The 27,983-nt window shown below is 51.8% G+C and overlaps 3 protein-coding genes across 13 annotated transcripts in view; 1 reads left to right on the top strand and 2 right to left on the bottom strand.

Annotated features, from left to right (window-relative positions):
* The window catches only part of MPRIP (myosin phosphatase Rho interacting protein), a 73,022-nt gene extending 65,347 nt beyond the window's left edge, over positions 1 to 7,675 (top strand). For 5 of the 9 annotated variants that reach the window (XM_064390275.1, XM_064390276.1, XM_064390278.1 and 2 more), the window contains 6 exons: positions 138 to 297; positions 386 to 505; positions 999 to 1,085; positions 1,731 to 1,893; positions 2,216 to 2,301; positions 6,551 to 7,675. In XM_064390275.1, coding sequence (XP_064246345.1) covers positions 138 to 297; positions 386 to 505; positions 999 to 1,085; positions 1,731 to 1,893; positions 2,216 to 2,301; positions 6,551 to 6,622 — 688 coding nt within the window. In that variant the 3' untranslated portion in view covers positions 6,623 to 7,675. Of the gene's footprint in view, positions 1 to 137; positions 298 to 385; positions 506 to 998; positions 1,086 to 1,730; positions 1,894 to 2,215; positions 2,302 to 3,374; positions 3,441 to 6,550 lie in introns of all 9 variants that reach the window. The other 4 variants (XM_064390279.1, XM_064390284.1, XM_064390280.1 and 1 more) reach the window with 3 other exon arrangements.
* A 4,100-nt stretch (positions 7,676 to 11,775) lies between these two features.
* PLD6 (phospholipase D family member 6) lies at positions 11,776 to 13,656 on the bottom strand. Its single transcript, XM_064390285.1, has 2 exons — positions 13,233 to 13,656; positions 11,776 to 13,063 (listed from the first exon to the last, which is right to left on the bottom strand). Exons 1-2 carry the CDS (start codon positions 13,630 to 13,632, stop codon positions 12,825 to 12,827), a joined length of 639 nt encoding a protein of 212 aa, XP_064246355.1. The 5' UTR covers positions 13,633 to 13,656; the 3' UTR covers positions 11,776 to 12,824.
* Positions 13,657 to 16,181: 2,525 nt separating this feature from the next.
* On the bottom strand, positions 16,182 to 27,980 carry FLCN (folliculin). 3 transcript variants are annotated; one of them, XM_064390136.1, is made up of 12 exons: positions 27,842 to 27,980; positions 24,862 to 25,140; positions 23,578 to 23,724; positions 22,715 to 22,936; positions 21,979 to 22,139; positions 21,163 to 21,254; positions 20,244 to 20,434; positions 19,563 to 19,676; positions 19,067 to 19,190; positions 18,683 to 18,814; positions 17,317 to 17,422; positions 16,182 to 16,586 (listed from the first exon to the last, which is right to left on the bottom strand). In XM_064390136.1, exons 2-12 carry the CDS (start codon positions 25,108 to 25,110, stop codon positions 16,385 to 16,387), a joined length of 1,740 nt encoding a protein of 579 aa, XP_064246206.1. In that variant the 5' UTR covers positions 25,111 to 25,140; positions 27,842 to 27,980; the 3' UTR covers positions 16,182 to 16,384. The 3 variants fall into 3 exon arrangements, with proteins under 3 accessions (XP_064246206.1, XP_064246207.1, XP_064246208.1); XM_064390137.1 differs by having other exon boundaries at positions 27,955 to 27,974; XM_064390138.1 differs by lacking the exon at positions 27,842 to 27,980 and adding an exon at positions 27,650 to 27,790.
* Positions 27,981 to 27,983: the final 3 nt, after the last annotated feature.

The following is a 27,983-nucleotide window of genomic DNA, read 5'->3' on the forward strand; positions in this document are numbered from 1 at the left end:
GGCTTGAGTTTTTTTCCCAAAGGGAATATGCGATCCTCCTCCTTGGTGCTTAGCTGCCTGTTGGGTTATCCTGGGATGCTGAAGGAAGAATGGGCTGTGTGTGTGGACAGGGCACTACCCCCACGTGTGTTGTGCAGGGAGGAGCTGCAGTCGGTGCAGCGGGAGCTGGAGGTGCTTTCGGAGCAGTATTCCCAGAAGTGTTTGGAGAACGCCCACCTGGCGCAGGCGCTGGAGGCTGAGAGGCAGGCCCTCCGCCAGTGCCAGCGGGAGAACCAGGAGCTCAACGCCCACAACCAGGTGAGGCTCCCTGCCCCGCTGGCCACGGGCTCCGTGCTGAGCCTGGCCCTGCTCCCCCTTCCCACAACAGCTCTCCTCCTCTCCCCAGGAGCTGAATAACCGCCTGGCTGCGGAGATCACGCGACTGCGGACGCTGCTGACCGGGGAGGGCGGGGGAGAGGCTGCTGGGTCGCCTCTCACACAGGGCAAGGACGCCTACGAGCTGGAGGTGAGCTCTGCAGAGAGGCACGTGGGTGGGCACAAGTTCTCTGTACCCCAGGAGTGTGTCACAGCCTAGGAGGTGTCACAGCCAGGAGGTGTCACAGCCGTCTGTCCTTCAGTCGGCTCTCGTGGCTGGTCAGTGCTGTTACCATGAGCTGTATGAGGCCAGGAGATTCTGGGGTCCTGATCTCCTCACCACGTTGAGCCAGACACTCGCTCTTCCTTCTGCAGCCCCTGCTTGTCCCTGGGATCCAGTCCATGCAGAGCAGTGGGGACAGAAACTGGGGTGTGCAGGGAGCACATCAGCACTGCAAGCTTGGACAAGTTCCCAAAAGAACCAGGAGAACTTCTCATATGAGAAGCAGTAGATGGGTGGACCAGAGGCTTTGTGGTGCTGGCATGAGGCTGAGTCTCCAGCCCTTGGCTTGACTGCCACTGGGCACAGCAGGTGTCACACTGTGTCTGCTCGGGTGCAAAGATGCTGTTTTTTGTTCCCACAGGTCCTGCTGCGGGTGAAAGAATCTGAAATCCAGTACCTGAAGCAGGAGATCAGCTCCCTCAAAGACGAGCTGCAGACAGCACTGAGGGTAATGCCAGGGATGGTTCTGCAAATCCTCCTACTGTGCTCTGCTCCTGTGTGTCTGTGCTTAGATTTCAGCCCATTTACACCTAGATTTGAAACCATATTTAATTTTTCCCCTGAATGTAATTCAATACCCATTTTGGTGTCATCAGTAAAGCACTCCATGTATCAACTTAAGACATACCCCACAAAGGAGACAGTGTGGGAAAACATCCCTTTCAGCATGATTTCCCCATTTACTGTCACGTCACATCAGATTTAAATGGCACAAACAATCAGTGTTAGAGATCTGCCCAGCCTCGCAGCGGTGGAACTGGTTTGCTCTGGACAAGCCAAAGCCATTTCTGGGAATTCTGCTTGAATTCTGTGTCTTGGCTAAAATGAAAAGCCACTAAGAGCCCTGTAGCTGAGGGGCTGCACGCACGGGCAGCGCTGTGTGCTGGCCCTTGGCTCCCAGCTCTCCATTCCTGCAGTCCCGGCTCGCTGCTGGAAGCAGCTCCGAGGGCGTGCATTGCCCTGGCCAAGCCTCTCTCCTGCTGCCGGCTCTTCTTCCGTCAGCATTTGCCAAGCTCCTCTTCAGTGCATCCACAAACCCCTCGGCTCCAGCTGTCTGTCTGGCTCCAGCGGGTTGTTCTTGTTCCCTTGCCAGGATAAGAAATACGCCAGCGACAAGTACAAAGACATCTACACGGAGCTGAGCATCGTGAAGGCCAAGGCAGACTGTGATATCAGCAGGTTGAAAGAGCAGCTGAAAGCAGCCACAGAAGCTCAGGGAGAGAAATCCCCTGTGAACACCACTGTATCGGGATATGGTCAGTCCTCCTCCTGCAGCTCAAGCAGTCCTGGGTGTCCCAAGCTAACAGGGAATCCTGGAGTACAAACCCTTGTGCAGGAATGGGTCTGAGTGTAGGACGTGGCCTTCCAACCCAAAGCTGATGGGCTTTGAAAGCCTTCTGGTGTTTTGCATCAGGAAAACCTCGTGATGCAGGGATGCCCAAAAGCCCCCTGTGCCCTTTGGGGCAGTGCTAAGAGTTGGGCTCATCGGGGCACTTTCCTGGGCTGGGAGGGCAGAGCCCCAGCCCTGTCCTTGCAGGAAGGCACCAGGCTAATCCCCCTTCTTTTGCTTCTTCCCAGATATTATGAAATCAAAAAGCAACCCTGATTTCTTGAAGAAAGACAGATCCAGTGTTAGCCGGCAACTAAGGAATATCAGGTCAAAGGTGAGCTCAGATGTCCTGCCCAGGGGATGAGAAAAAGAGGAATGCCCAGCATTTCTCTTTGGTGGGGATGCCAAGTGGGAAGAAATGGGCAGGGGAACAAAACTAAGAATTTCCCAGCCACCAGTGCTAGCCTGGATGGTTTTTTACTCCAAAAGGACTGACTGTGCAGCCAGGCAGGGCCCACTCCCCCACTCCAGATCTTGCTCAGATGGAGGCAAGAAGATGCTCCTTGGTTGGAAAAAAGGCTGATGTTCTCCTTGTTCTTTGGTCTTTCACAGGAGGACTATTCCAGTATCTGCTCCTTCTTTTCAGTTGAAATATAGGTGGAAATGTGCACATCATTCTAGTTTTAGTGTTCATCACTGCAAGATTTTTTGTCTTTATGTGTATCAGCAATGTCTGGGTCCTGGGCATATTTAACACACATTTTGTTTGTGTGTTAACATGGTGCAGATGGCCCTGTGCTTCTGTGGTCCTTCTGTGCTTGCTGTTGATCCCAAAGCCCAGTGCTGCTGTGCCAAGCTCTCCTTGGCAGCCAGTTCCATCTTGTGGGACTGCAGGGATAAGGAAGGGCAAATAATGCTGATCAGGAGTCAGCATTAAACACAGGGCAGTTGGGAGGAAGCTCAGCATGAGCAAACCTGCTTTGGCCTCTCACCTGGTGTCTCTTGCTGATGTTTGAAGTGGTTGGGCCTTTGCAGGGCAGACAAAATGCTTTGAGCTTGGTGCCCACGTGGGGAAACACTCGGAGCTCTGCGAGCAGCAGCTCCTCAGCTCAGGGCATCTCAGTGAGCACAGAGAGACTTCTGCACATTCTGGGGCAGCCCGACCTGCTGGGCCACTCTGGTGCTGGGTTTCCCTTCACCACTTCAAGTCAGATCACTTTCTGTGTGGTCCCCATGTGTGTTGCTTGGTGGGGAAGGAGAGGAGAAGCAGCAGGGGCTGTGCCAGGGCATCGCTGCGGGACGGGGGGGCTTGGGCTGCGCCAGCGCAAATTCATGTGGGATTTATGAGCTTCTTCTTTTGTTTTTTGTTCTTTTTTTTTTGTTTTATTTTGCTTTTTCCTTCAACAGTCCGTTATTGAGCAGGTCTCATGGGATAACTGAAATGAACCCGAGTCCAGGTTCCCTGCCACGTAGGTAAACACAGCGGCACCCGCCCAGCGCCGCAGCCACCGCGGGGCAGCCCAGCCTCTGCATGCACTGCTCACACCCCCCTGCCAAACTAGAGCCCTCCTTCTCTTAATCACTGACTGACAGGTTTATTCACTGCTAATTCTTCTCCCGGGCGAAGGGGAAGGGGAGGGGAGAAGTCAGGGCACCCAAGATCTGTGTGGAACGAAGTCTCTGTGCCTCTTCCCCGGGGGATGTGGCTTTTTGTCTTCCTGCTCTTCCCACCCTCACCAACACAGCTCATCATCACAGAGAGGATTTGGACATGGTGGGGCACGTTTTGCTGTTCACTGTGTTGGGAGCGTGGGACACTGAGTGTGCATGCCTGAATGACTCTGCATGCCTCAGACTAAACTCCAGCACTGTCCAGGTCTCGTAGGAAAACACCTGTTTTGCTCTTAGCCAGGTGCAGGAATAGTCTGGGGTGCCTTTAAGTGTACTTCCCATAACAGCCCAGAGCATGGAAAATGGTCTCAGCCACTTCAGCTGCAGAGGGAATGTCCTGGACTGCCCTAATTTCCTTTACCCACAGCTGCTGCTTTTTCAGGTTGATCCATGCCTGAGCAAGAGTCTTCCTTGCTCAGTAACCTCCTTCTGCTCTCCATCCCTGAGCCTCCAAGGCTTCCAAGCTCATCCAGCAAAAGGAGGGAGCTGATAGGAAATGAGGCTGACTCTAACGAGCCAGATATCTCCATTGACTGGAGTAACAGTGAATTTCCTGGCCCATGGCAAAGACTGAGGTGGGAGCACCTGCAGAGGCAGGTTAGGAGAGGGGAGCTCCCAGCACAGTGGGTGGAGAGCCTCAGGAAGATATCACAGATATCATCCTGCATTAGTCTCACTTCATCAGGCTCTCCTCATCAGCAGCTGAAATGGTTGTGGGACTGCCCAGGGGCTGAATTTGCTGGAATTTGTGCCATCAGGCAGAACAGGCTGATGATTCCTGGTGTCTCTTTCCATCCACTGAGAAATCAGATGTGAGAGCTGGAATGCATGAGCTGCTCCCATTTAAAGAGGCCCAAAGTAAACTTCCTTTAGGAAGTGTGTGCTCAGAGACTCTCATCCCAGGAGACTCTGCTGCCCCTTGGAAAGAGAGCACACAGCATTTGGAAATTCAATCCAATTTAGTGCTTTCATTTCCGTGCTGCCTGGCAAAGCCCTTCTGTGTTTGGGGGCCTGTGGGAGGAAAAACATTTCCAGAAATACAGTAACCATGGGAATCTGCACAGCCTTGGGGCAAGTTTATCATGGAGTCCTGCCTTGATAAATACATGGGAAGGAAAATGCAGCCCAAAAGTCCAACCTGCTGCTGTGGTAGAACCAGGGAAGAGAAAGGAGAAGGGGAGGTGGCTGCCTGATAGTAGGATCATGGAATCACAGAATGGTTTGGGTTGGAAGGGATGAAAAATCATCCTGTTCAACCCCCTGCCATGGACAGGGACACCTCCCACTGTCCCAGGTTGTTCCAAGCCCCATCCAGTCTGGCCTTGGGCACTTCCAGGGATCCAGGGGCAGCCACAGCTTCTTTGGGCACCTGTGCCAGGGCCTCACCACCCTCCAGGGAAGAATCTCTTCCCTGTATCCCATCTAACCCTGCCCTGTGGCAATGGGAAGCCATCCCCTCCTGTCCTGTCACTTCAGGCTCTCTCCAGAGTTCCTCTCCAGCTCTCCTGGAGTCCCTTTAGGCTCTGGAAGAGGCCCTAAGGTCACTTTGAGCCTTCTCTTCTCCAGGCCAGACAATCCCAGTTCCCTCAGACTTTGCTCCTAGGAGCAGATTTCCATCCCTTCAGTCTGTGCCTCTGAAGGTGCCAAGGCTTGGTCTGTAAAGTAAATAATGTTCCAGCTGCAGCATGAATTCCTTGCAAGTTCCAAGGACTGGGCTGGCAGGCAGAGCTGTGGGGCTGGGACAGGCAGTGGGGCACAGAGGGGCAGAAATCTGGGGGTTTTTTTAGGGATAGGAGGTGTCTGTGCCTCCTCATCTACAGGGACAACTCACCACCTAGTGCTTTGCTCTCCTCAATCTCGTGCCACAGGTTTGGGGCTGCAGGAAGGAGGGTGCTGCCATTAGGCTGGTGCATCCCTCAGGCTGGTTTCAATTCAAAGCTGTCCTGCAGGAGTCAGGGAGTTTGTTTCTGGGTTTCTGCCCCTCTCAGCACTGTGCTACTGAGTCCCCATGTGTAGCTGATGGATTTTACAATTCCAAATGCCAGGGGACTGCTGGCCAGCCAAGAGTTGTGCCTTGAAATCCGGATGCTGGATCTGAATTGGGTCAGCCATCAGAGCCTGCCAGACCTGAGCAGCATTAAGAGACCTCTGTCTAACCAGGGCTTGGGAGAGTCCCAGGGTGGGGTGAGAGCAGGGGTGGGATGGTCGTTGGCAGCACACAGCAGTTTCTAGGGTTTCTTGAGCAAATCCTGCAGGAGTGGAGCCAGGACTGTCCCCATGGGTGGCTCAGTGGTGGGGAGGCAGGAAAGGACCAGCCTGCAGGTCCTGCTCAGCATCCTGGGGCTTCAGCATAGCAGATCCCAGCTGGCCTGCCTGGGGCTCCCCCACAGGAATTGCCCCATCCAGCAGTGCCCTGTGAGCTCCAGGGGTGTCCTGGTTTAGGGCAGATTTGGGAGAGAACCTCCAAAGGGGTTCCTCTAGAAAGCAGATTCAAGCAGCCTCTCACCTAATCAATTTGGGAAACTATTTCTGCACGCTTCTTCTTCCCCACATTCACTCTCAAAACCAGTCTTAAAGGTGCAAAACTTATTTCTGAGCTAAACAGACAAATGGGGATGCAAGCATCATGAAGTGCCCCCAGGACAGGGCGTCATTCCCAAGTCAGCTAATCCTGCTTGCAGCATGATGTGCCTCTCATCCGCTTCTGGTTCGTCGCCTGGTTCGTTTGCAATCTCACCCTGTCTCGAGGCCCTGCCCGCAGTAACAGCCCTCCATAACCGTGTGTTCTCTCTCAGCATGTCCCACTAATCCTCCTCCAGGAGCCCACTCCTCGCTGCCACGGCTGTGCCTGAGCGCCGCTCCCTCCGCGCGCCGCCCCTGCCCCAACGCTCTCTGTCTTTTGTCTCTGCCAGAGTCTGAAGGAAGGCCTGACTGTGCAAGAACGCCTGAAGCTTTTTGAATCCAGGGACTTGAAGAAAGACTAGTTCTCCCCGCTCCGCTTGACCACGCGCACCTCCCAGCTTGAGGCAGCACAGCACCAGCACCGTTTGTCTCTCGTTCCTCACGATGTCCTCGCTGTCGCTCGTCCTGGCGCCCCGACGGGACCCGGCTCCTTTCCCTGCTTGTGAGATGCTCCAGAGACTCTTAGAGGGAGAGGAAGGGATTGGAGTGGGGTTTCCCCCCCTCTCTTCGGCGCTTTGTAGGAGAATCCTTTCTTTACTGTAAACCATTACACTAAGTGTCAGTATTAAGGCTCAGCAGCCTGTTAATAAGCTATAGCTCTGTCGGGAAGAGCGAGCAGGGCCTGGGTGCTGTCAGCCAGACCGAGCTCTTACTGCTGTCTAGAGACCCCGTGCTCAGAGCACACCAGGAGCCTGATCTAACCATTGATCTCGACTGCATTAATTGCACCTACAAGGGGGGAAAGCCGGGGGAAGCTGTCGGGGAGCGCCAGTCCGTGCCGGCGTCCGCAGCCTGGAGGTACAACACTGACATCTCGCTGGAGAAGGATGCAAGAAGTGATTCTCCTGCCCCGTGACTGTGCCGTATCCTGAATGTAGGTGCCACTGAAGCCTGGCAAGCTTCGGTGGCTGCCCAGGTGGTTGTGGATGGGGAGCTGCAGCTACTGAAGTGCACCATCGAGTCGGCCCCGTCGGCGCGTCCTCGCTCCCGTCTCGCTGGTGGTCGGAGTTGGTGTCCAGGGGCCGAGCTGTAAGATCACTTTCTTGCCTCTGTTAGATCAAGCCCAGCACTCTCTTTTTGGTTTTGTTTTTGTTTTTGGTTTTTTTTTTTTGCTGTTACTCCCTTCCTGTCATTGAATCCCGTGTATCCCAGGGTCTGTGCGCATGTGAAACTCCCTTTTCCTAGTCAAAGGAAAGTAGAGTAGAAAGTAGAGCCAATATTGACTGAAAATGCACAGTGCTCAATGCATATAATGCTCCTTTTTTACCAGCTTCTTGAATTCAATTCTTCTTGTCAGCAGGGCAGCTCCTATTTTAATTCTTTAATCTTTTCCTGAAATAAAGATCTCAAAACCAGTATGTGCTTCAGACCTTCTCAGTCCTAATAGCTTTTGTATTTAAAACATACAATTTAGCACTCTAAGGCAGATAATTCATACAAACCAAGGGATGAGGAGCTGGTAGCACTAGATGGTCACAGCCAGCTGAGCAGAGGCTTCCTGGAAGAAGCCTGTGCTGCTTTGCAGGTGTGGAGCTTCATCCCAGAATAAATCTCAAGATGCCACCTGGAAAGTCACCAGGGCTGAAGGAGACTCTGGCACGGCTTCCCAGCCTGGCTGGGTGCTGAGTGACCTCTTCAGGCTGGGATGTGGAAGATATCCTGGCCTTCACCCGGAGCAGAGCTTCTTCTTGTCCTTCAGGCACTCAGCCAAGGTTGAGGCCAGCAGCTCCCGGTGCTTCCCTGCTGGATTTGGGTCTGGTGGTTGGTACAGGCACAGCTCTCAGAGCCCCACGGGCTGGTGAAGCCACCCTCAGTCCTGCCAGGCTGGACCACAGAGTTGCTGGAGTTATCTTCATCCTCCTGGGAGCACAATCTCTTTTTTTCCAGCCACCAGACCCTCAGGAGGACACAGTGTCACTGGACCCTGGTGGGAGTCAGGCTCTTGTCCAGCTTGTGTGGCCTTGCTGTGGCCAAGTGTCCAGCTTGGCACCTCGTGGCAGGACGTGGCAGGAGCCCCTCTTGTCCCCAGGCAGGATGGCAGAGCAGCTGTTCTGCTGGGATGCTCGGGGTGTGCATGGAGGTCCTGGAGGTGGGAGCAGGGTAGGAGAGGTGCTCATCCTGTCGGGTACAAAGCCTTTCCCCATCAGCAGTGCCCTCAGGAGCGTGGATGTGCAGTCACTGCATCCCATTCACCACAGCCCTGCCATGGCCTGGGCTCTGCAGACCCTGGGCACCTTCCTGCTGTGACCCCCCTGGATCAGCTCTCCAGCCACTCCATCCCTGGCTGCTCTGGGTGTGTGGTGAGCTCTGATCTCCTGGCAGAGGCTGTGGGAGCCAGCATGGATTTGGGCTGGCACGTGGGCCTTGTCATTGTCATTGCTCTTCCCTTGCAGGATGTCACTGGCTCTAGCAGAACCCTCCTCCTCCTCCTCTTTAGACGTAGGGTGGGACTTTGTCCTTTTTAGCCAGCCAAGCAGAACATGCTGGTCTCCTTCTTGCCATGTGGACCCTGCCCTTTCTGAATGCCCAGCAAATCCTGCTCCTGTGCTCTAGCTTGTAGGAGCAGGCGTTCTCCATGGGGGCATTGGGCTCCTCTGGAGAAATAAATGGAGAATCTGGGTCTGCTGTACAGACAGGGCTGAGCAGTGACCCTGGCAGCATCAGGATCAGCCTCTGGGGCAGGGCTTGGGAAGGGGTTTGGGGTGTGTTTAGGGTGGGAGCTGTGAATGCCGGGGGTCACTGAGAGGAAGAGGAGGGAGGAAGGTGCCTCATGCAGCCAAATGTTCTGAGCCCCTGCTGAGGGTTCTGGTGAGCCTGAGCATCTCTCCAAGGCAAGGGGCAGCCCTTTACCTGCCTTTACTGTGAAGAAAAAGAACCTGCAGCACCAATAAACAGCCCCAAGCTGAAATATTCCTGCTGTATAGCCCAGTACCAGAAAATAAAGGGAGGAGTCCTTTACTCATAGCAGTGATCCTCAGTTATCCTCCTGCTTCTTCCTGCTCCAGGCTTCATCCAGCTTTTGGGATTAATCAGTGGCTATTTAAATTAGAAAGTGTGTGGGCAAGCTGCTGCATTCTGCATCACCCCACACTATTGATAGCACCAAAAAGGGAGATTTAGGAGAGCTCAAGTGCAGCAAAGGCACAGGTCTTGGAGCCTTGTTGGCTCCAAGTAATCTTATTTTTCCTGAGTAAAATTTTCCTCCCATTTGCACCATCTCGCCTGAGCCAGACAGAATCCTTTAAATGTCACCTTTTCTTTGCTCATGTATTAAAAAAAGAAGCAAATTGTGTTCATTTGTTTCAAAAATAGAATTGCTTAGAATTGGTGCTGGCTTGCAAACCAGAAAATTCCCTTTTTTTTGATACCAGAGAACTGGGCTGCAGTAAAAGTGCTCACATTTTGTACCTACTCTATTTGATGGCACTTCCACAAGACCTTTGCATCTTTGTCCTGGTTTGGATACTCAGTTTGTTGTGGACACTCAAGCACACTCGCTGTGGCTTGCCTTTGCTCTGTATTTTTCCCCCTTTTTTAGGTAAAAAAAAAAAAGCTTTCTTATTCTTCTCTTTTTTAAAAACAAAAGTAATTTAATACCTGTATAGTATTCCAAGCGTGCAGTGTAAATATTTATTCCTCAGCAGTTTGCAGAGGGTTCTCTTTGTGACTGAGTTGTGGGTTTGATTTTTAAGTCTTGTTATAGCACAGAGGCCCCACGTGTGGGCTGGGAGAGGAGGAACGAGTGTAATGTGTCCAACCCACCCATCTGCCTTGATAAACTGCTTTTTTGGGGCTTTGAGGACTGTTATAAAAACCTTTTCAAACCTTTCCTGCTGATCTATGCCTTTAGCTTTGACAGTACCTGTCCAAAGATTGTGTACAGCCTGTTTGACCACTGTAACCTACTTTGCTATAAATTTAGGGTATTTTTTCCAGTCAGAAGACTCAATAACCTTGTGTTTGATAGCAGCATGTGCAAACTGTGCCCTGTTGCTACAGAGAGCAGCTGCAGCTCCCTGCCAGCCACAGCCCCCCTGCACACACACCCAGCCCACAGCAGCCTGGCCACGAGCTGTACTCACTGTGTAACTGCAGAGTAGAGGAATTACAAGTGGAATTACAACAAGAAGAGCCAAGGCACTGCTGCAGACACAGGGAAACAACAATATCAGTGTGAGGCTGCTGAGGAAACAGGGATTTACCAGAGAAACCTGACAGGTTGGTGCCAGCTGAGCCAACCCAGCTGGCTCTGAGCTTGTGAATAATGGCTGCAATTGGCATTTATTTTCATGCTCTCTTCACCCTGTGTGCAGGACAGGAGTTTGTTCTCACTGTTTGCTCTCACCTAGAGAAAGCAAAGCATGTAAAGTACTGGAGACTGTGGTAAGTAGGAAGCAGGAATCCTCTGGCTTGGCCCGTGCCCACATTCCTGGAGTTGTGGGTGACTTGAGAGTTTAAGGAATCATTGGGAAGGATGGAGGTTTGTGGGGAGGGAAGGAAGCTCTGTGAGGCTCAGGGTGGTGTCTGATGTGGCAGTCCGGGTGTTAATGGCCAGAATTCCTCCCGTGGCCTCGGAACAGCTCAGGAACAGCTCGGCTTCACCGACTGACCCACGGTGGGGACACATCTGGGCCACATCTGGGCAGTGTCTGGGGACAGCCCGGGGACTGAGCACTGAGGGTGAGGGAGGCACTTGCCAGAGCTGTGAGGATGTGACAGAGCAGCCCCCCTCAGCTCCAGCTGTGCCGTGGCCCAGCAGCCTCAGGGCTCTCACTCATCATTTTTTCCCTGCAAAGGGGAAGGGTGTGGAAGGCTCCAGTTTCTCCATGTGTGTGAGTTCCTGTCTCCTTCCACTGTCTCCTTCCTGTCCCTTCTCCCTTCCTCTCCCAGTTTATTCCAAATATTATTATTTTTTAAGAGCCACCATCCCTGATCAACTGCTCGCTGTAATAGAAACGTCACTTTTTTCTCACTGTATTTATTCCTTACAAACCTTGTGTGGCGTGCTAGGCTCCCCTGGATGTAGCTGATCATTTTTACTTTGTAAATACAATTACCTAACTTTACATTAACTATATGGTAATAAACTATTTTTGCACCACCCTTTGCATGCCGTGTGTGAAAGGTTTATTTCTAAAAAGAAGGAGGAACAGGGCAGAGGTCAGAGCATGAAAAGGGAGATGGTTTTATAGTCACACTTCACACAGGAAATGCAAAAGGCAGCATGTCAATAGCAATAATGTATTTTAAGTAGTTTTAATCTAGTGCTGCTGAATTGGATTTATTGGAGAATGGTGTTCCTTAGGTGTTTCCATACAGGTAACATAATTTTCTTTTCCCCATGAAAGCTTTCTCAGAACAGAACAAATCTAAAATCTGGGGATGTCCATGGATCATAAATATCTTAATAAGGATTTACAGGAATTGGAATGCAAAAGTCAGATGAGGCTGTTGATGTTTTCTGTGAAAATGGTTTATTTAACAGTGCCAATCACAGCACTACTGGTAACAAAAATGGTAACAGAATATAAAAAACTCTTTTCGTTTTGAGAGATATTAAGGCACTTGCTATTCAGTATAAAACAATTCTTACATAGACACTATTTTGAGTTTGAAATTCTCATGTTTACATCATCTTTGTTCCACCCTGAGCTGTGGGGACAGAGATGTCACCTCCCTCCCCTCGCTGTCCCCGTGGTGCTGCCAGTGAGGGCAGACCATGACACGGTGTCCCAACACCTGAAAGAACCAGGGTTTCCAGAGCCCACCTGAAGTGGGTGACCCAACTCCAGCGTGTCTGCAGTCCAGATAAACCCTGATCCCAAAGAACCATTTCTCCCATTTCCTTCCAGACCTCCCTACAGTTCCTTGCTGGAAGAGAAGCTGTCTTTACCATCCGTGCTCACGCTTTTACACCGGAGCTCTGCTAACCTCTAACCAAAAGAAACATGTACACAATCCAAACTTAAAAATTGTTGCTATTTCCCACGAATTTCCTTTTACCAACTTTCAACAATTAATGCCAACAAGAAATGTAACCGAGGCACTTAATCTACAGGAACTCTTAACTCTGCTGTAGCCCTCTTATCTCTCCTTTCTTTACCCGTGTAGAGGAGCTCTTGGGCTACAATTCCATTTGGAACTGGCTACAATTCCATTCCATATCCCGAGCTGGAAATGTTCCTTTTACCACTGAAACACTCGCTCAGCACTGTATGAACACACCTGCTCTGCACCAGGGCACAGAAACGAGCCTGCCCAAAGGTTAATGCCTGTGGATGCAGCTCTGGCACTGCCACCCGCACAAGCAAACAGCTGTGTCATTCCCTCCAGCACGGGAATGACCCACAGCAAGGGATCTGTGGCATTTTAGGGCAGAGAACACTTCTCTGGAGACGTTTACCAAAGTTACACCCAGACGGACAAAACAATGATGTCTATACACAATAATAAAATCTGCGGGTGTTGCCATGCTCCACCAGCCCTGTGAGGCAGCTCAACCATTTACTGCCTTTCGGAAAAAAACCTGTAATTGGCAGGATTGTACTCTTCCCAAATCCTTTCAAACTCCTCCTGGAAAGCCTTCACGTACTCGGCGTCCTCCACCACCAGCACGTTCTCCCGGTTGCTCTGGATGGCCTGGGTGGTCCAGTTGAGGGAGCCCGTGATGAGCATCCTGCGGTCCACGATGGCGAACTTGTGGTGCATGTACCCGCTGTGCTGGTCGTGGCGCACCTGGATCCCTGCGGGGAGACAGACACGGGGGCTGTGAGCGCGGGGCTCGGTGCCCTCGGGGCTCGGTGCCCGCGGAGCTCGGTGCCCTCGGGGCTCGGTGCCCTCGGAGCTCGGTGCCCGCGGAGCTCGGTGCCCGCGGAGCTCGGTGCCCCCGGGGCTCGGTGCCTCGGCGCTCACCCGCGTGGCGCAGGCGGCCGATCTGGGAGCCGTGCAGCCCCATGTACTGCGCGTCCGTCACCAGGCGGACGCGGACCCCGCGGCGGTGCAGGAGCTGCACGGCTCGGGCGAGCTGCGGGCAGGAGAAGGAGAACAGGCAGAGGTCGAGCGAGCGGCGGGCGGAGAGGAGGCGGCGCACCAGGCGGCTCAGGGCGGTGTCGCCGCTCGGCAGCGGGCACGGGCAGGGCCGGGCGGGCGCTCCCGGCTCGGCCGCCTCGGCCAGCAGCGCCTCGATGCAGCAGGGCCGCGAGGGGAAGAACAGCACCTCCCGCACGGGCCGGGCCCGCCGCCAGGCCGCCACGGCCAGCGCCACCGCCGTCACCGCCGCCGCCGCCAGCGCCGCGCCCCGCGCCGCCCTCATGGCCCGGCCCGGCCCGGCCCGGCCCGCGCAGCCGCGCCGAGGGCGGGAGCGGCCCGCGGGGAGGAGCGGCCGCGCACGAGGCTGGGCCGGGCTCCGAAGTGCCGCTACCGAGCCTGCCCCAGGCTCCGAGCCCTTCTCCGAACACCGACCCCTCCCCGGGTACCGAAACCCTGACAGCGAGCCCTTCACCACGCACCGAGCCCTTGCAGGGGATGCTGCGAACACGCAACGCAGCCTTTAATCAGAGAATGGTTTGGGTGGGAAGGGATCTCAGAGATCATCAGTTCCAACCCCGTGCCATGGGCAGGGACACCGGCTGCTATTTCTCCCCAGTATCCCATCCATGCCCTCTCCCCCTTGTCCAAGTCCCTCTCCAGCCCTCCTGGAGCCCCTTTAGGCTTGGAAGGGGCTCTGCGGCCTCTCTGGGCCCTCTCCAGGTGAACACCCCCAGCTGTCCCAGCCTGGCTCCAAAGCAGCGGGACTTTAACCCTTGGAGCATCTTTGTGGCTCCTCTGGACTCGCTCCAGCAGCGCCAAACCCTTGTGAGCTGTGGTTCCCAGAGCTGGGGGCAGCTCTGCAGGTGGAGTCTCATGAGGGTGGAATAGAGGGGGCCCAGCAGGTGCTGGACCCTGCCTGGCCGAGGGGACAGGGCTGGCAGAGCTGGCTCCCCACGGCTTTGTCTGTAAGTGCAGCAGTGACCCAGCACTGGCTCCGCACACGGCAGCTGCAGCACTCCCAGCTACACGCTGCCCAGCCAGGCAGAAATCACACTGGAATAAAGAATTATCCTGCCTCAGTCAGTCTGTCTCCGAGGCGCATCGTTTGGAGGGAAGGAGGGTGGTGAAAGATGTCTGCAGACATGATGTTTTTGTTAATTAAGTTGTGCACATCCCGGCTCTCGCTGACGGCAAAGGGAGTCACCTGTGAGCTGCAGGAACCTGCCCAGGCAATCTCTTGGTAATCCCACCCACAGATGTGTTCTGGCAGGCAGGCACAGCTGGGTGCAGGTTCACTGACTTGGCAGCTCTCCCCCTTCTGTCCTGTGGGGGCATTTCTGTAAGTTTTAGTGGTTTCCTTGCCCTGGCTCTAAACGGAGTCTGCTCGTCCAGGACAGCCTGGTTTCAGGTCAGGATGGAGAGGGATCAAGCCGTGCACGACTCACCAGGAGCAAGGGAGAAGCAGCAGCCTTGGGCTCGACCTTGTGACCAACCCTTTTGGTGTTTTGGAAGGAACCACTAGGTTAGGTTTTGATGCTGGATGTCTTGGGAGAGCTGTTTTTTAAAAGACAAAACCAGTTCAGCAATCAAACTCTCAATGCCAAATGATGTCTCACCTGCTCTGTTACACAGCTCTGGACTGGACCAGACTAGTTTTAAAATACAGATTACTAGGTCAGTCTACAAGAAACTAATACAAAGATAAAAGACCCGTTTTAAATTCTCTACATTAGATCTAGGCTAAGGATGCAGGAATTTTGTGGATCAGCTGCTGCTTTCCCCCACCACAACACACACACTGAAAATAAACACAAAATCAGGCTTTGTTCATTTTACAAAAATAGCTCTTATGAGATTTAATGCCTGTCTCCATTTTACAGATGTTCCAGACAAAAATCAACCTCCGTATTTTATATATAAGAACAGAACTTGTGACAAGCTGGAACATCCTCTCTGAGCTTGAGTGAGTGTAGAAGGTCACCTGGGTAAAACCTGCCTTTAGCTTGTTCAAAATTTCTGTGGTAACGTCAAGTGTTCCCAATAATGATCCAGAAAAACAAAAAGACATAAATCCCAGACTTCACAACAGAAACAGAGATTCCTTACAGAACAGCTAAGGAATATCTGGCTAGGTAATTAAAAAATGCACCAATGTTTTCAGGAACTATTAAGCAAAAATGGCTACTATAGAGTTATATAAAGGGAGCACCTACAGGTTGAATCTCTTCTGCTTTATTAGGAAGCTAAAAAAGACAGAAGAGAACCTTATCCTGGCGAGGTTATCTTCATTACCTGCAAGTTCTGCAACCACAGGCAAAACAAGGCGAGTATTTTCCCCTCTGAGAGGCAAGCAGGCTGCATTTTGAGACTTCTTATTTTACAATTCGCCCTCCCAGACAAGATTTCCAAAGCAAATGCTAAAACCGTCTCAAGTTAAGATTATAAATAAATAAAGAGGAGTGACAGGACTCCCATGGGATATCCTGACTTATGCTACAGCAGAAAATAGTCTCTTAAATCTGAGCACGAAGTGGTTTGAAATAATTTACATGTGATCCATACCCTGTGACGTGCCTCTTATTTTTGGTTCTTGTTCTCTCAGGCATTGAGGAGATTTATGTGGGATTTCAGTGAGATTAACCACATGCACTCCCAGGAGTTCTGGACGTTGTCACAGGCCAGCCAAGGAACCTAAAGGTGAGGCCTGCTGCCACACCATGATGCTTTAATGAGGACAGGATGGGATTTTAATGAATTTAGCTGATTCTTTGAGCGTTGCTGTGTTTTAGTCTTGAGTGTGCACGTCTAGATTGAGAGCTGAGTTCCTGGGCAGACAGCAGCACTGTGGATTAGCACTTATTAGTCCAGTCTCACAGCAAGTAGAAAAGACTCAAGTCACTCTTCAAGTTGGTTTGAGGACCAGGAGAATAGTGATGAAGCCTCACTATCCACCTAAAGCACAAGCTGCAGGCTCAGCAGAGGTAACCAGGGGTCCCTGCCCCTCTCTGAAGGCAGCAGGGGGGGGTGGGCACCTTTTAATTCCGGCACTCCGAGGACGTCGGGCTGCGAACCGTTGACATCAGGTGGGACTTGTAGGTCTTGCTCAGGCCGGTCATCCAGAACTTGAGAAGTTTGACATTGTCCTCTTCTGCAGCTCCCAGAATGCTCAGCAGTTTTTGGGTATCCTCCTTGGGTCTGCTGTCCACTTTAGTGAACTTAAAGAGGACTTTCACTTTACTGCAGGAACAAGAGATTCCTGTCATTATCAAATGGACTCACACGCCATCAAACAGGGAACAAGGAGGAACTGGAGCTTCTCTTGGCACCTACTGCAACTAAATGTTAATAAAAGCTTCAACCAGTGTTTTATTGAAACTATTCTCATGCTTTGATGATGAAGAAGGGTGATTAGTTAGGCAGATGACTCATTTTCACTAATAACATTTCTAGTTTGGTTTTTCCATTCTAGCGGAAAGTAGAACAATTAATTGTGACAACTGGGAGGCACATGCAGTGCCCATCTGCCTTCAGGTAAATTCACAAAGTCATGATGTTCCATTAAATATTCACATGACTGACTGGTCTTCCTTTACAGCTACCTGCACCTCTGAAATGCAGTGCCTGAAGGCAGAGCCCAGGCATGTGTTTGGGAGTCGCCTGTGCAGGGGTGACACTGACAGGCACAGAGGGATCTGCCTGTTTAATCCTCCTAACCTAGGTCAGGCAGGCAGGTGTTGTCATGCAGGTAACCTGCAGATGTGTGAACTGAGGCATAAAGGTTAAGAACTGCTGAAAACCAGAAAGAGAGTTAGGACTAGAGTAGGAAATTCTTAACTCCTGACTTAATTTGTTCCTGTAAATCCAACTGAACTGCAGCAGAAGTCACCTGACTGAAGTGTGTGTCCTGCACTCCTGTTCCAGGAGCAGTGCCAAGCTGCTCCTCTGAAAGCAAGGGAGCTGTACTCACTTCATCCACTCCTCCTTCAGGCAAACAAGGCACTGATCCACAACGTCCACTGAGAGGTTCTGGTTGGTCAGGGCAGCTTCAATCTTGTTCAAGATTGTTGGGCCAACTGCAGGAGCAGAAGAAAGGGGGAGAGGGTGAGGAAGAGGACACACAAGCTAAAGGTTACTGCTTGCACCTTTACTACTAATAATTGTTAACTATATCCCCCAGGGGCCTGCTGGGATTTCATTTCCATGGAAGAGGAGCTGAAGATCATCCCATTAGAAAAACATCTGATCCAAGAAACAACATGGATTTTAGTGAAGGGATATCCAAACAGGTTCAGGAGCCTTTGTTTTTTCTTCAGACACACTTTTAGACTTTTAACTTTTGTTGTGCCCTTATCAAATGATCATTAAAAACACAAGGTTATGAAAAAACCTTCACGCTTCCTTGTACAACATACAAGCATACATGGAAAAATATAAACCCCCAACTTATACTTGATTTAATGTTCCTCTTGTTAAGGGCAGTTCCAGGATACTAAGTGAAAAAATAAACCAGCAACCAACCTAAGGCATTCCTGGACCACTTTTTGGAAGTCCCTAGGAGACTTTTTTCCCAGCAGTCCATGGCCTAGTAAGCTTGATACTGTGGTGGAGAAAAGACCTTGCAGTGACTATTTTTGTGCAGAAGTTTCTGGGCATGCCACTGACTGGATGGAAAATAAACTGGTGTATTTATACATGTGGGACCAACAACAGGAAGAGCACTGTGCAGAGAGCAAGTCTCTGCTTTGCATCTCTGTCTTCAGGGACAAAGAGGAAGGATGAGCCATCTGCTGTGTCTTTTGAGACACTCAGTGAGGCCAATTCATCTAAATTAAGACTTCCCAGGAAAGACAAGACTGACTCAAATCACCTCTAGGTGCAAGTGTGCAACTGCTGGAAGGAAGTAGGTAAAATTAAATAGAAAAGTCTGGGTATTTCTCTGTCAGTCATATTTGACTACCAAGTGGAACATGGAAAATCTGTGATGTCATGGTCCTTACAAGTTAGCCTTACACAAAATAAACACACAAGTATCTCAGGATTGAAAGTGTTCACTGTGGGTTACAGAATTTCCCTACAATTTTACTTGTACATATGTTACAGAATCCATTTCTCATTTATGAAAATTAATAGGCAAAATGCTGATCTGGTAGAACAAATCTGTTATAATTGAACAATCTGTGGTGAACCTCACTTCAAGCAGCTAAACCCCAGCTGAATATTGACCTGGCTTCTACTCAAACCTCTTTAAGGGCCAGTACATGAAAACCAGTTAAAGATCAGGATGCTCTTTTCATCTCAGTGACAGAGGCTCTTTCTGCTTCCAAAGCACCCACCTCGATCTGCTGCAACGGGGCTCCCACTGGTGACAAGGAACTCGTACTTGTTGAGGGACTGCTCATCCTCAAACAGGGTTGGGTAGAGGCTGGAGCGGGTGGCAGCACGGACTTCCACCAGGACTGCAAACTCTGCAGCAACAAAACCCAAAACACCATGAGCTGTGCTAGGCCAGATTCTGAAACACAGCTGCAGACCCTGCTTTGCCTAGAGGAGGTGTCAGATCTTTCACTCACTGACCAGGCAAAGACACGGGGAAAACAAAGTGAAGTGGTTCGGGCTTTATTTCATGCAGCCAATACTTATTAAAAAAAATTTAAAAATCTAGCATGCTTCAACACGATATGACAGGAAGGGGAGAGGGTTCTGCAGCAGGTTCTTACCAGAGGAGAGGATGTGTGGGGGGATTTGGACGTGTGGGCTCAGGCCCAGGAAGTTGCAGCGATAGGCCTCCTCGTACTGGTCGCTGTAGGGGATGATCCGCACGCACCCGATGGGCAGCATGGTCTGCAGGCCAAGAGAAACTCTGCAATTACACAACTAACTACACTTCTATCCCTGAATTCCAGGGCTAAACCTGGAGCTTAGCTTCCAGGCTAAACCTGGAGCACTGCTTAGGCAGATGCTGCTGATTTGGGGGATCAAAATAACCCACTCAGCTTGGGAGCCCCTGCAGTCACTGAGGACAAGCAATACAGCCAGAGGTTGAGGGGATTTTGTTTTGTGCATGTTTTTTTGGTTGCTGTTTTTTCAAAACCACATAATTTAGAACACACTCTTCACAAGATTAGATGTCAGGACAGATCATTATAAAAGCTGGAGTAGTAGAGAAATATATGTAAAAATATGCAGCCAAGAAACAAAGGAAAAGGTTTCTACCCGTAGGACATCAAAGGCAGACTGGACAAGGTCCATATCCTGAGCTTTCCAGATGACCTGGTTCCCCATCAGAACGTGCCAAGCCAGCATTCGGAATGCTGATGCCCCAAGAACCTGGAAAAAAAAAACCCAAACCATTCTGCATTGGTTATAAAAATGAGTGAAATGTCTAGTTTGTCCTGTTAAAAACATGAGTGACAGGTAGGAAAAAGCTAGACCAGAACAGCAGGAATAGACATGGAAATTTAGCACATGAACCTTGGGCACATGAATCTTCCCCCTCAGCCAGGTCACTGGGAGCACAGGAGAAAAGCAAGATCCATACAGAATAATTTATTCTATTTGTAAATTATTTTTCCCTCTGAAACACTATTTTTAAAAGTATTACTTGGCTTTGAAGATGCTGCACAACCTCTGTATTAAATTACTACCACTGCTCTTGGGAAGAAGAGAAGTGCAGAATTTGAGAGAAATCATCTGACCCCACCCCACATGACTGGTGATCAGCAGAGGCCCACGTGAGGAAGGGAGCGTGCCCAGAGATGCAGTTCACATCATGTTCCTCACTGTGCTGAACACAGCACCAGGGAATGTGCAGACTGCAGAAATAAATGTATCTTTAAAAAAAACCCAACACATTATCAGGAGAAAAGAGCTTGTGAACTCTGCAGCCTTTGTTACCTGTCTCATGTGCCTGAGAGAGCGGAAGACAGACAACCTTCTGTGAGCCACGTTCCAGCTGTTGCAGTCTGGCATCAGAGAGGTTTCAGGGGAGCTTTTGGACAGCTCCTGCCCTTCCACAACATCTGGCTGAGAAGAAGGCTTCTCTTCTTCCTCAGAACCGTCCCAGCCTTCTGACTCTTCTTTCAGATCTAGCAAAAAAAAAAAAGAAAAAGAAAGGGAGACTGGTCATAAAAATTGCTGCTCTCTAGGAATGGAAAGTGGAAAGTGCTCACATGCTGCAGCCATGTGATTTTGGGTGTATGTGGGAAGAGAAAGCTCAGAACACAGTAACTGAAAGTACTGGCAGCAGCACAGACACACTTAAGTGTTAATTCAGATAAAAAATAACTACTAAAGGGTCAAGAAGGAATTTTCATCTTCTACAGAACAGAGTCATATTTTTTGATCAGCTATGTTCTCTATTTTTGTTTTAAAGGTTATGGACAAAACTTTGTAGATTCTAGTCTACATGGTTAATAAAATAATTCAACACAGGAAAAAAAACCCAACTATGATCCTTTACTTTTAGAAAGTTTGTAGAAAAAGAAGCAAGAAATCCATATGTTGTGACTGCAAATCCTTTTGTACAGACTGACTGTGAGGGCCAGCCCAGGCGCAGAGAACAACAATCTTGATGATGCAATTCTGCTGCTCAAGTGACAAACACCACGTGCAGAGAGCCTTTGAGGTGCCTGGGTTTCTCACTCCTGTCAGAGCCATCTCCAGATGGGAGAGTGCATCAGCTGCTGCAGAGACTACCAGGAAGGTGAAGCTGATGAGCAATGGCTGTGCTTGAGATGCTGATCAAAGGGCTCAGTGTTTCATCATCTAAAGCATTCTCAGAGGGTTTTTGAAGCTCTGGGAACCTCTGTCTCACCTGCAAGTTTTTCCATCTGAACAAGGGTGTCTTCTGTGGGGGCTCCCTCCAGAAGCTTCTCTGTAAGCCGGCTACCACAAGCCTTCAGCAGCCTGGAGAGATTGAGAGGAAGAGAAGCTGAGTCATGCAGCTTGCCAGGTGCAAAAATCCAGTAAGAACCTTGATGTCATGATGTCAAACAAAACATCCAAGCACTAACCACCCTGTGCTACCTTCCAGAACATCCCTGTGCTTTCCTCAATGTGGGACTATCAGTCCATTTCACAATCCCTGCCACATAAACTCACCCAGATCTCAGCATTCTGCAATTTCTTTGTGCAGCATGCTTATCCCCATCCAAATCACATGCCAGTGTTGCAACCTTTCCTGTGGCATCTTTCCAGGAAGTTTAATGAGCCAGTCAGGCACTGGAGCAACTGGACTCTCTCAGAGCCCAACAGCAGCATGTCCCACCCTGCTGATCCCAGCACAGGGGCACTGCCAGGTGAACCACCATGGTCTGTCACGTGTGAATTCCAGGTGCAACACACTGGGGACAGGAGCATCTTTTATTCCTTTCTTCCACACTGCAAAACCTTTCCATCTGTATAGCCATGGCTTCTGTTAGCTACCACGTTAGTTTTACTTCACAGCAAAAAGACTTTTTTGCCCTAAAGACATCAGTGTTGGCTCCTTCCAATTCAGATGCTACTCAGCAGAGTCTAAAAAAAAAACAAACCAAACCCAACCACTGAAATCCCATTCCCACTGTTTGAGGACATGGCAGCATCCTGCTGAGGAAGGAGCTGCCCGAGCTGGGCACAGCAGTGGCATTACCAGGCAAAGGAGGTGTGCAGGCAGGCCCAGAGGTTCTCGTCGTTGGTCAGGGAGGTCAGGGAGCGCGCGGCGTTGCCGTTGCGCTGGTGCAGGAACGGGGTGAAGGCCGTGTTCATGCGCTGGGCACGCTGGGGACACCCAAACTGCTCTGCTTCAAACACCTGCACACACAGCAAGGGCAGCTCACACACTGAAAGGGGTTCAGTGTGTGCAAAAGTCAGGGAAAATAACCCCCCCAAAAATCCCAAGTGAAAAGGGTGTGTCAGACACACTCATCCAGCCATGGGAAAACAGAGAGAAGGGACATCTTATTCTTAGATGGGTTAAAACTATCATTAACTAACACTTGTGCTCCAAAATCATTGTCCTTCCCAGATTTACTTCATTACATTTGTAACAAAGCTGCTGTCTACAAGGCCTGTGAAAAGCACTGAGTGTTTCAAATTCCTGTTCCTTCCCTCCTACATCCCCAGACACGGAATCCTGGAATGGTTTGGGTTGGGAAGATCAACTTGTTCCGACCCCCCTGCCACCTTCCATGAGACCAGGATGCTCCAAGCCCTGTCCAGCCTGGCTGTGAACACTTCCAGGGATGGGGATACACATCCCTGAAGCCTTGTGTCAATCTTCATGACCACCCTGCCACGAGCTGGATCAGCTTTTTGACTCAGCTGTCAGTCAGGCATCATGATGCTGCACTGACACTGAGTCACAGAGACTCTGTGCACTGACCCACCTTCAGTGCTTTGCCCTGGAGCTCATCGATGATGCCTCTGATTTTTCCCAACAAGAAAGGCCAGGAGTTGATGAGGTAAATCCGGTCCATCATGATGGTGATGATGCTGTACCAGCGCTGGAAACCTCGGGCCAGGCTGTCTTTGATAAAGAAGGTGTGGCTGAACACAAAACCATGCTGCTCATCTCCGAAAAAAATAGGGCCTTCACGCCCTGGGCAGACCTGAAGGGAAGGGACACACACCAAAATTATTAAACACATCACAGAGTAACCAACTAAACAGCTCCCTGCACTTTAACACCCACTTGGTGAATAAATGAAGCCTTTTTACTATATTGTCCCAAAAGTGTGGTCAAACAGCCCTCCAGAGGTATTCTACAAACACTCCAAATCCTTCAATTTAACTGTATTTTAAGAATTCAGCTCCATTCAACTACAATATTAAGAATCCAGAAGGAATTTTGCTGATCCTGACACACAAATGTTCACTAATCTGTGAGGTTTTTCCTTCATGTCATTAGAGGATATTAATGGTTTACAAAGGGCACCCAACACCACATTCAGAGGTTTTTTACAAAAAACAGGTTATCTTACAATGACAAATAACAAGCACAAGGAATAAAACCAAGAAGGGCATATTTTTAGCCTCACAAAGTGAGAGGAAGGAACCCCTGAGGTCACCAAAGATCAAGCTAAAAAATACCACCAATCTTGGAATAAACAGACTTCTGTGCCTGTCTTTCCACCTGGTTCCCTGCACGTTTCAGTCTGCACAGAGCAGCCAGGACCAGCAGAGGAATATCTGGGATTTGAAGTGATACAGGAGGCATAAACAGCATCTCCCTGTCCTCCAAGGCAGGTACCTCACAGCTGAGGCTGCGGACGCAGGCCTGGCGCACGATGCTGAACAGCTGGGGGTGGTTTGGGTGCTGGTGGCTGACGTACTTGATGGAGGTTTCCTTGTCGTGGCTGACGTAGCCCGGGTGTCCTCCTGCAAGAGAGCGGCAGCCCTGAAGGCAGAAAAGCAAATCCAGCCATAAATGAGAGTGCAGGTGTCTCAGGTTTCCAAAGAGCTCTGACCGCTCCCTCCAAAACACCGTAAAATGTTATTTACACACACAAAGACTCAGAAGACAAGGAAGGTGAGTCAGGGTCAGGATTTGAACTCTGCTCCTCACACAAAACTCTGATACACTTCCTCTGCTCTTATGGTCATTTCCCACTATCTATTTCTACTGGGAACTTGGTGCTGGTAAAGTTGAGTTACAGCAGCTGTGAAACAAACTGGCCAAACAAAACTGGCCACAACTGAAGGGAAAGTAAATAATAAATATGTCAGAGGAAGTACTGAGAGAACACAAGTATGAGAATCATAAAATGGACACCTAATTCCACCCCTTCCATGGGCAGGGACACATTTCACTATCCCAGGCTCCAAGCCCCATCCAACCTGGCCTTGGACACTTCCAGGGATGGGGCAGCCACATCTTCTCTGGGCAGCTTGTGCCAGGGCCTCACCACCCTGAGAGGGAGTAATTTTTTTAGTATATCTAACCTAAATTTCCCCTCTTTCAGTTTCAACACACAACTCCTTGTCCTATCAGTGGAGTTCCTGATGAAGAGTCCCGCTCTGGATTCCCTTCAGACATTGGAAGGCTGCTGGAAGGTCTCCACACAAACTTCCATTCTGCAGCCTGAACAGCCCTGAACACCTGAGAATATACATTTTACCTACTGTTTTAATTGTTTTTGCAATTTTTTTTGTCTCCTAACCAATACTGCTCTTAAAATTGCTATTAATGATCTGACCTAATCTAACAAAGTAAATGCTCTTTGAGAAATAGGAAAGCATTTCTCAGCCACAAGAGAATTACAGATCACAGACCTCTTAAAGAGACCCCAAGGTCATGTCAAGGTGTATGTATTCAACAAGAGCTCCTGCATCCTCTTGTCATGGATCAGTAGGATTAGTTAGGGCTAGCTGGACGTTCATGAGGACTTGGAGACCTTCTGGCACTGACACATACAAAACCAGTGCTGCTCACATCTTTATTCATCTCTAAACAATTCAATTTACACCAGAGACTCCCAGAGCCCTTTAGCCAAGCCAAGGACACCGATGCCCACACACAGATTTTCCCACTTGCCTCACACATGTCTGACTTCTTTGGCCCTGGGCTGCTGGAGTCGGCGCTGGCGCCTTCAGCCGGGCTGTGCGAGCGGATCCGGCTGCTCATCTGAATCCCACCTTCCTCCTCCTCCCCCTGCTCGTTCTGCCCGGAGATGTCCCCGCTGCCGGCGCCCTGCGGGAGCGGCGAGTGCAGCACCTCGGTGCAGAACAGCGTGCGAGGGCCGTGGAGCTCACAGAAATGGCACAGGGCAACGATGGCGTTCATAGTGAGGGCTGGGCTCAGCCGCCAGGCCTCCTGCAGGGACAGAGCACAGTCAGCACAGGGACACCGTGGGGTCTGTCAGGGTTCCTGCAGGGACAGAGCACAGTCAGCACAGGGACAGCACAGGGTCTGTCAGGGTTCCTGCAGGGACAGAGCACAGTCAGCACAGGGACACTGTGGGGTCTGTCAGGGTTCCTGCAGGGACAGAGCACAGTCAGCACAGGGACAGCACAGGGTCTGTCAGGGTTCCTGCAGCAGGGACAGAGCACAGTCAGCACAGGGACAGCTCAGGGTCTGTCAGGGTTCCTGCAGGGACAGAGCACAGTCAGCACAGGGACACTGTGGGGTCTGTCAGGCCTCCTGCAGGGACAGAGCACAGTCAGCACAGGGACACCACGGGGTCTGTCAGGGTTCCTGCAGGGACAGAGCACAGTCAGCACAGGGACACCGTGGGGTCTGTCAGGGTTCCTGCAGCAGGGACAGAGCACAGTCAGCACAGGGACAGCTCAGGGTCTGTCAGGGTTCCTGCAGGGACAGAGCACAGTCAGCACAGGGACACCACGGGGTCTGTCAGGGTTCCTGCAGGGACAGAGCACAGTCAGCACAGGGACACCGTGGGGTCTGTCAGGGTTCCTGCAGCAGGGACAGAGCACAGTCAGCACAGGGACAGCTCAGGGTCTGTCAGGGTTCCTGCAGGGACAGAGCACAGTCAGCACAGGGACACCACGGGGTCTGTCAGGGTTCCTGCAGGGACAGAGCACAGTCAGCACAGGGACACTGTGGGGTCTGTCAGGGTTCCTGCAGGGACAGAGCACAGTCAGCACAGGGACACTGTGGGGTCTGTCAGGGTTCCTGCAGGGACAGAGCACAGTCAGCACAGGGACACCACGGGGTCTGTCAGGGTTCCTGCAGGGACAGAGCACAGTCAGCACAGGGACAGCACAGGGTCTGTCAGGGTTCCTGCAGCAGGGACAGAGCACAGTCAGCACAGGGACAGCTCAGGGTCTGTCAGGGTTCCTGCAGGGACAGAGCACAGTCAGCACAGGGACACTGTGGGGTCTGTCAGGCCTCCTGCAGGGACAGAGCACAGTCAGCACAGGGACACTGTGGGGTCTGTCAGGGTTCCTGCAGGGACAGAGCACAGTCAGCACAGGGACACTGTGGGGTCTGTCAGGGTTCCTGCAGGGACAGAGCACAGTCAGCACAGGGACACCACGGGGTCTGTCAGGGTTCCTGCAGGGACAGAGCACAGTCAGCACAGGGACAGCACAGGGTCTGTCAGGGTTCCTGCAGGGACAGAGCACAGTCAGCACAGGGACAGCTCAGGGTCTGTCAGGCCTCCTGCAGGGACAGGGCACAGTCAGCACAGGGACAGCACAGGGTCTGTCAGGGTTCCTGCAGGGACAGAGCACAGTCAGCACAGGGACACCTCAGGGTCTGTCAGGGTTCCTGCAGGGACAGAGCACAGTCAGCACAGGGACAGCACAGGGTCTGTCAGGGTTCCTGCAGGGACAGAGCACAGTCAGCACAGGGACACCATGGGGTCTCTCAGGCCTCCTGCTGCCAGTGCTGCTCTGTGTCCCACTGGAGCAGCTGGCCTGAAGCTCAGCCTGAGCCTGAGACCATCGAGCCAACCTGTGACCGATCCCCACCTTGTCACCCAGAGCACAGCACTGGGTGCCATGTCCAGCCTTTCCTTAAACACCTCCAGGGATGGTGACTCCAACACCTCCCCGGCCATTCCACTGATCCAGGACCAACCTTCTGTTTGCTGATGAGCAACCCAATCTGCCATGCCCAGCTGCTGGACACTGATCCAGGGCACCTCAGGCCCAAGGGGGTGAGTGGGGCTGGAGTAACCCCTCATGCCCAGATACCTCCAGTATCACAGGGACAGGTTCAGAATGAAATCTCAGAATGGTTTGGGATAGAAGTGACCTTGAAAATCACCCAGTACACCCCCCTGCCATGGCAGGGACACCTTCCACTGTCCCAGGCTGCTCCAAGCCCTGCCCAGCCTGGCCTTGGGCACTGCCAGGGATCCAGGGGCAGCCACAGCTGCTCTGGGCACCTGTGCCAGGGCCTGCCCACCCTCACAGGCCAAATTTCTTCCCAATATCCTATCTAACCCTGCTGTCAGTCTGAAGCTGTTCCCCCCCTCTCCTGTCACTCCAGACCCCTGTAAATAGTCTTGTCCATCCTTCCTGTAAGTTCTACTTAAGTACTGGAAGGCCACAACTAGGTCACCCCGAAGCCCTCTCCTTTCCAGGCTGAACAATCCCAATTCTTCCAGCCTTCCCTCAAAGGACGGGTGCTCTTTCCTCTGATCAGCCTGGTGGCCTCCTCTGGATCAAGGCTGACCCCCGTGCCCCGAGCCTCAGGCCGGAACGGGCCGGCCCTGCTGAGCGCCCGAACGCCTCAGGCCGTGCCGGAGCCGGGCCGGCCCGTCCCGCCGGGTGCAGTGTCCGGTCCCCGGTCCCCGTGCCCCGTGCCCCGTGCCCCGGCCCGGCCCCGGTTCCCCCCGCGCGGAGCCCCCGCTCACCGCGGCTCCCCCGGCCCGGCCCGAGTCCGCGGCCGCCTGACACCGACTGACCCACCGCCCGTACCACCCCCACCGCCTGCTGGGGGGGGACAGGGACACACAGCTCCCCGCCCGCGCGCCCGCCGCCGCCGCGGAGAAGGGAGGAGATGGAGAACAAGGTGGAAGACAGAGAGATGGGAAGCCCGTTCGTACCGCGGGACTGAGCTGGCCGCCCCGCCGCTCTCCCGGGGAGCCGCCACCCCCCAGCTGCTGCAGTGGCTCGGCCCAGGGCCGCCCTGTCCACAGGGGCCGGGCGGAGCCATTACCTCAAGGAGGGGGGGGATATGAGGAGGTC

The sequence above is a fragment of the Passer domesticus genome, chromosome 15 (genome assembly GCF_036417665.1).
Source record: "Passer domesticus isolate bPasDom1 chromosome 15, bPasDom1.hap1, whole genome shotgun sequence".
In the NCBI taxonomy this organism is placed as follows: Eukaryota; Metazoa; Chordata; class Aves; order Passeriformes; family Passeridae; genus Passer; species Passer domesticus.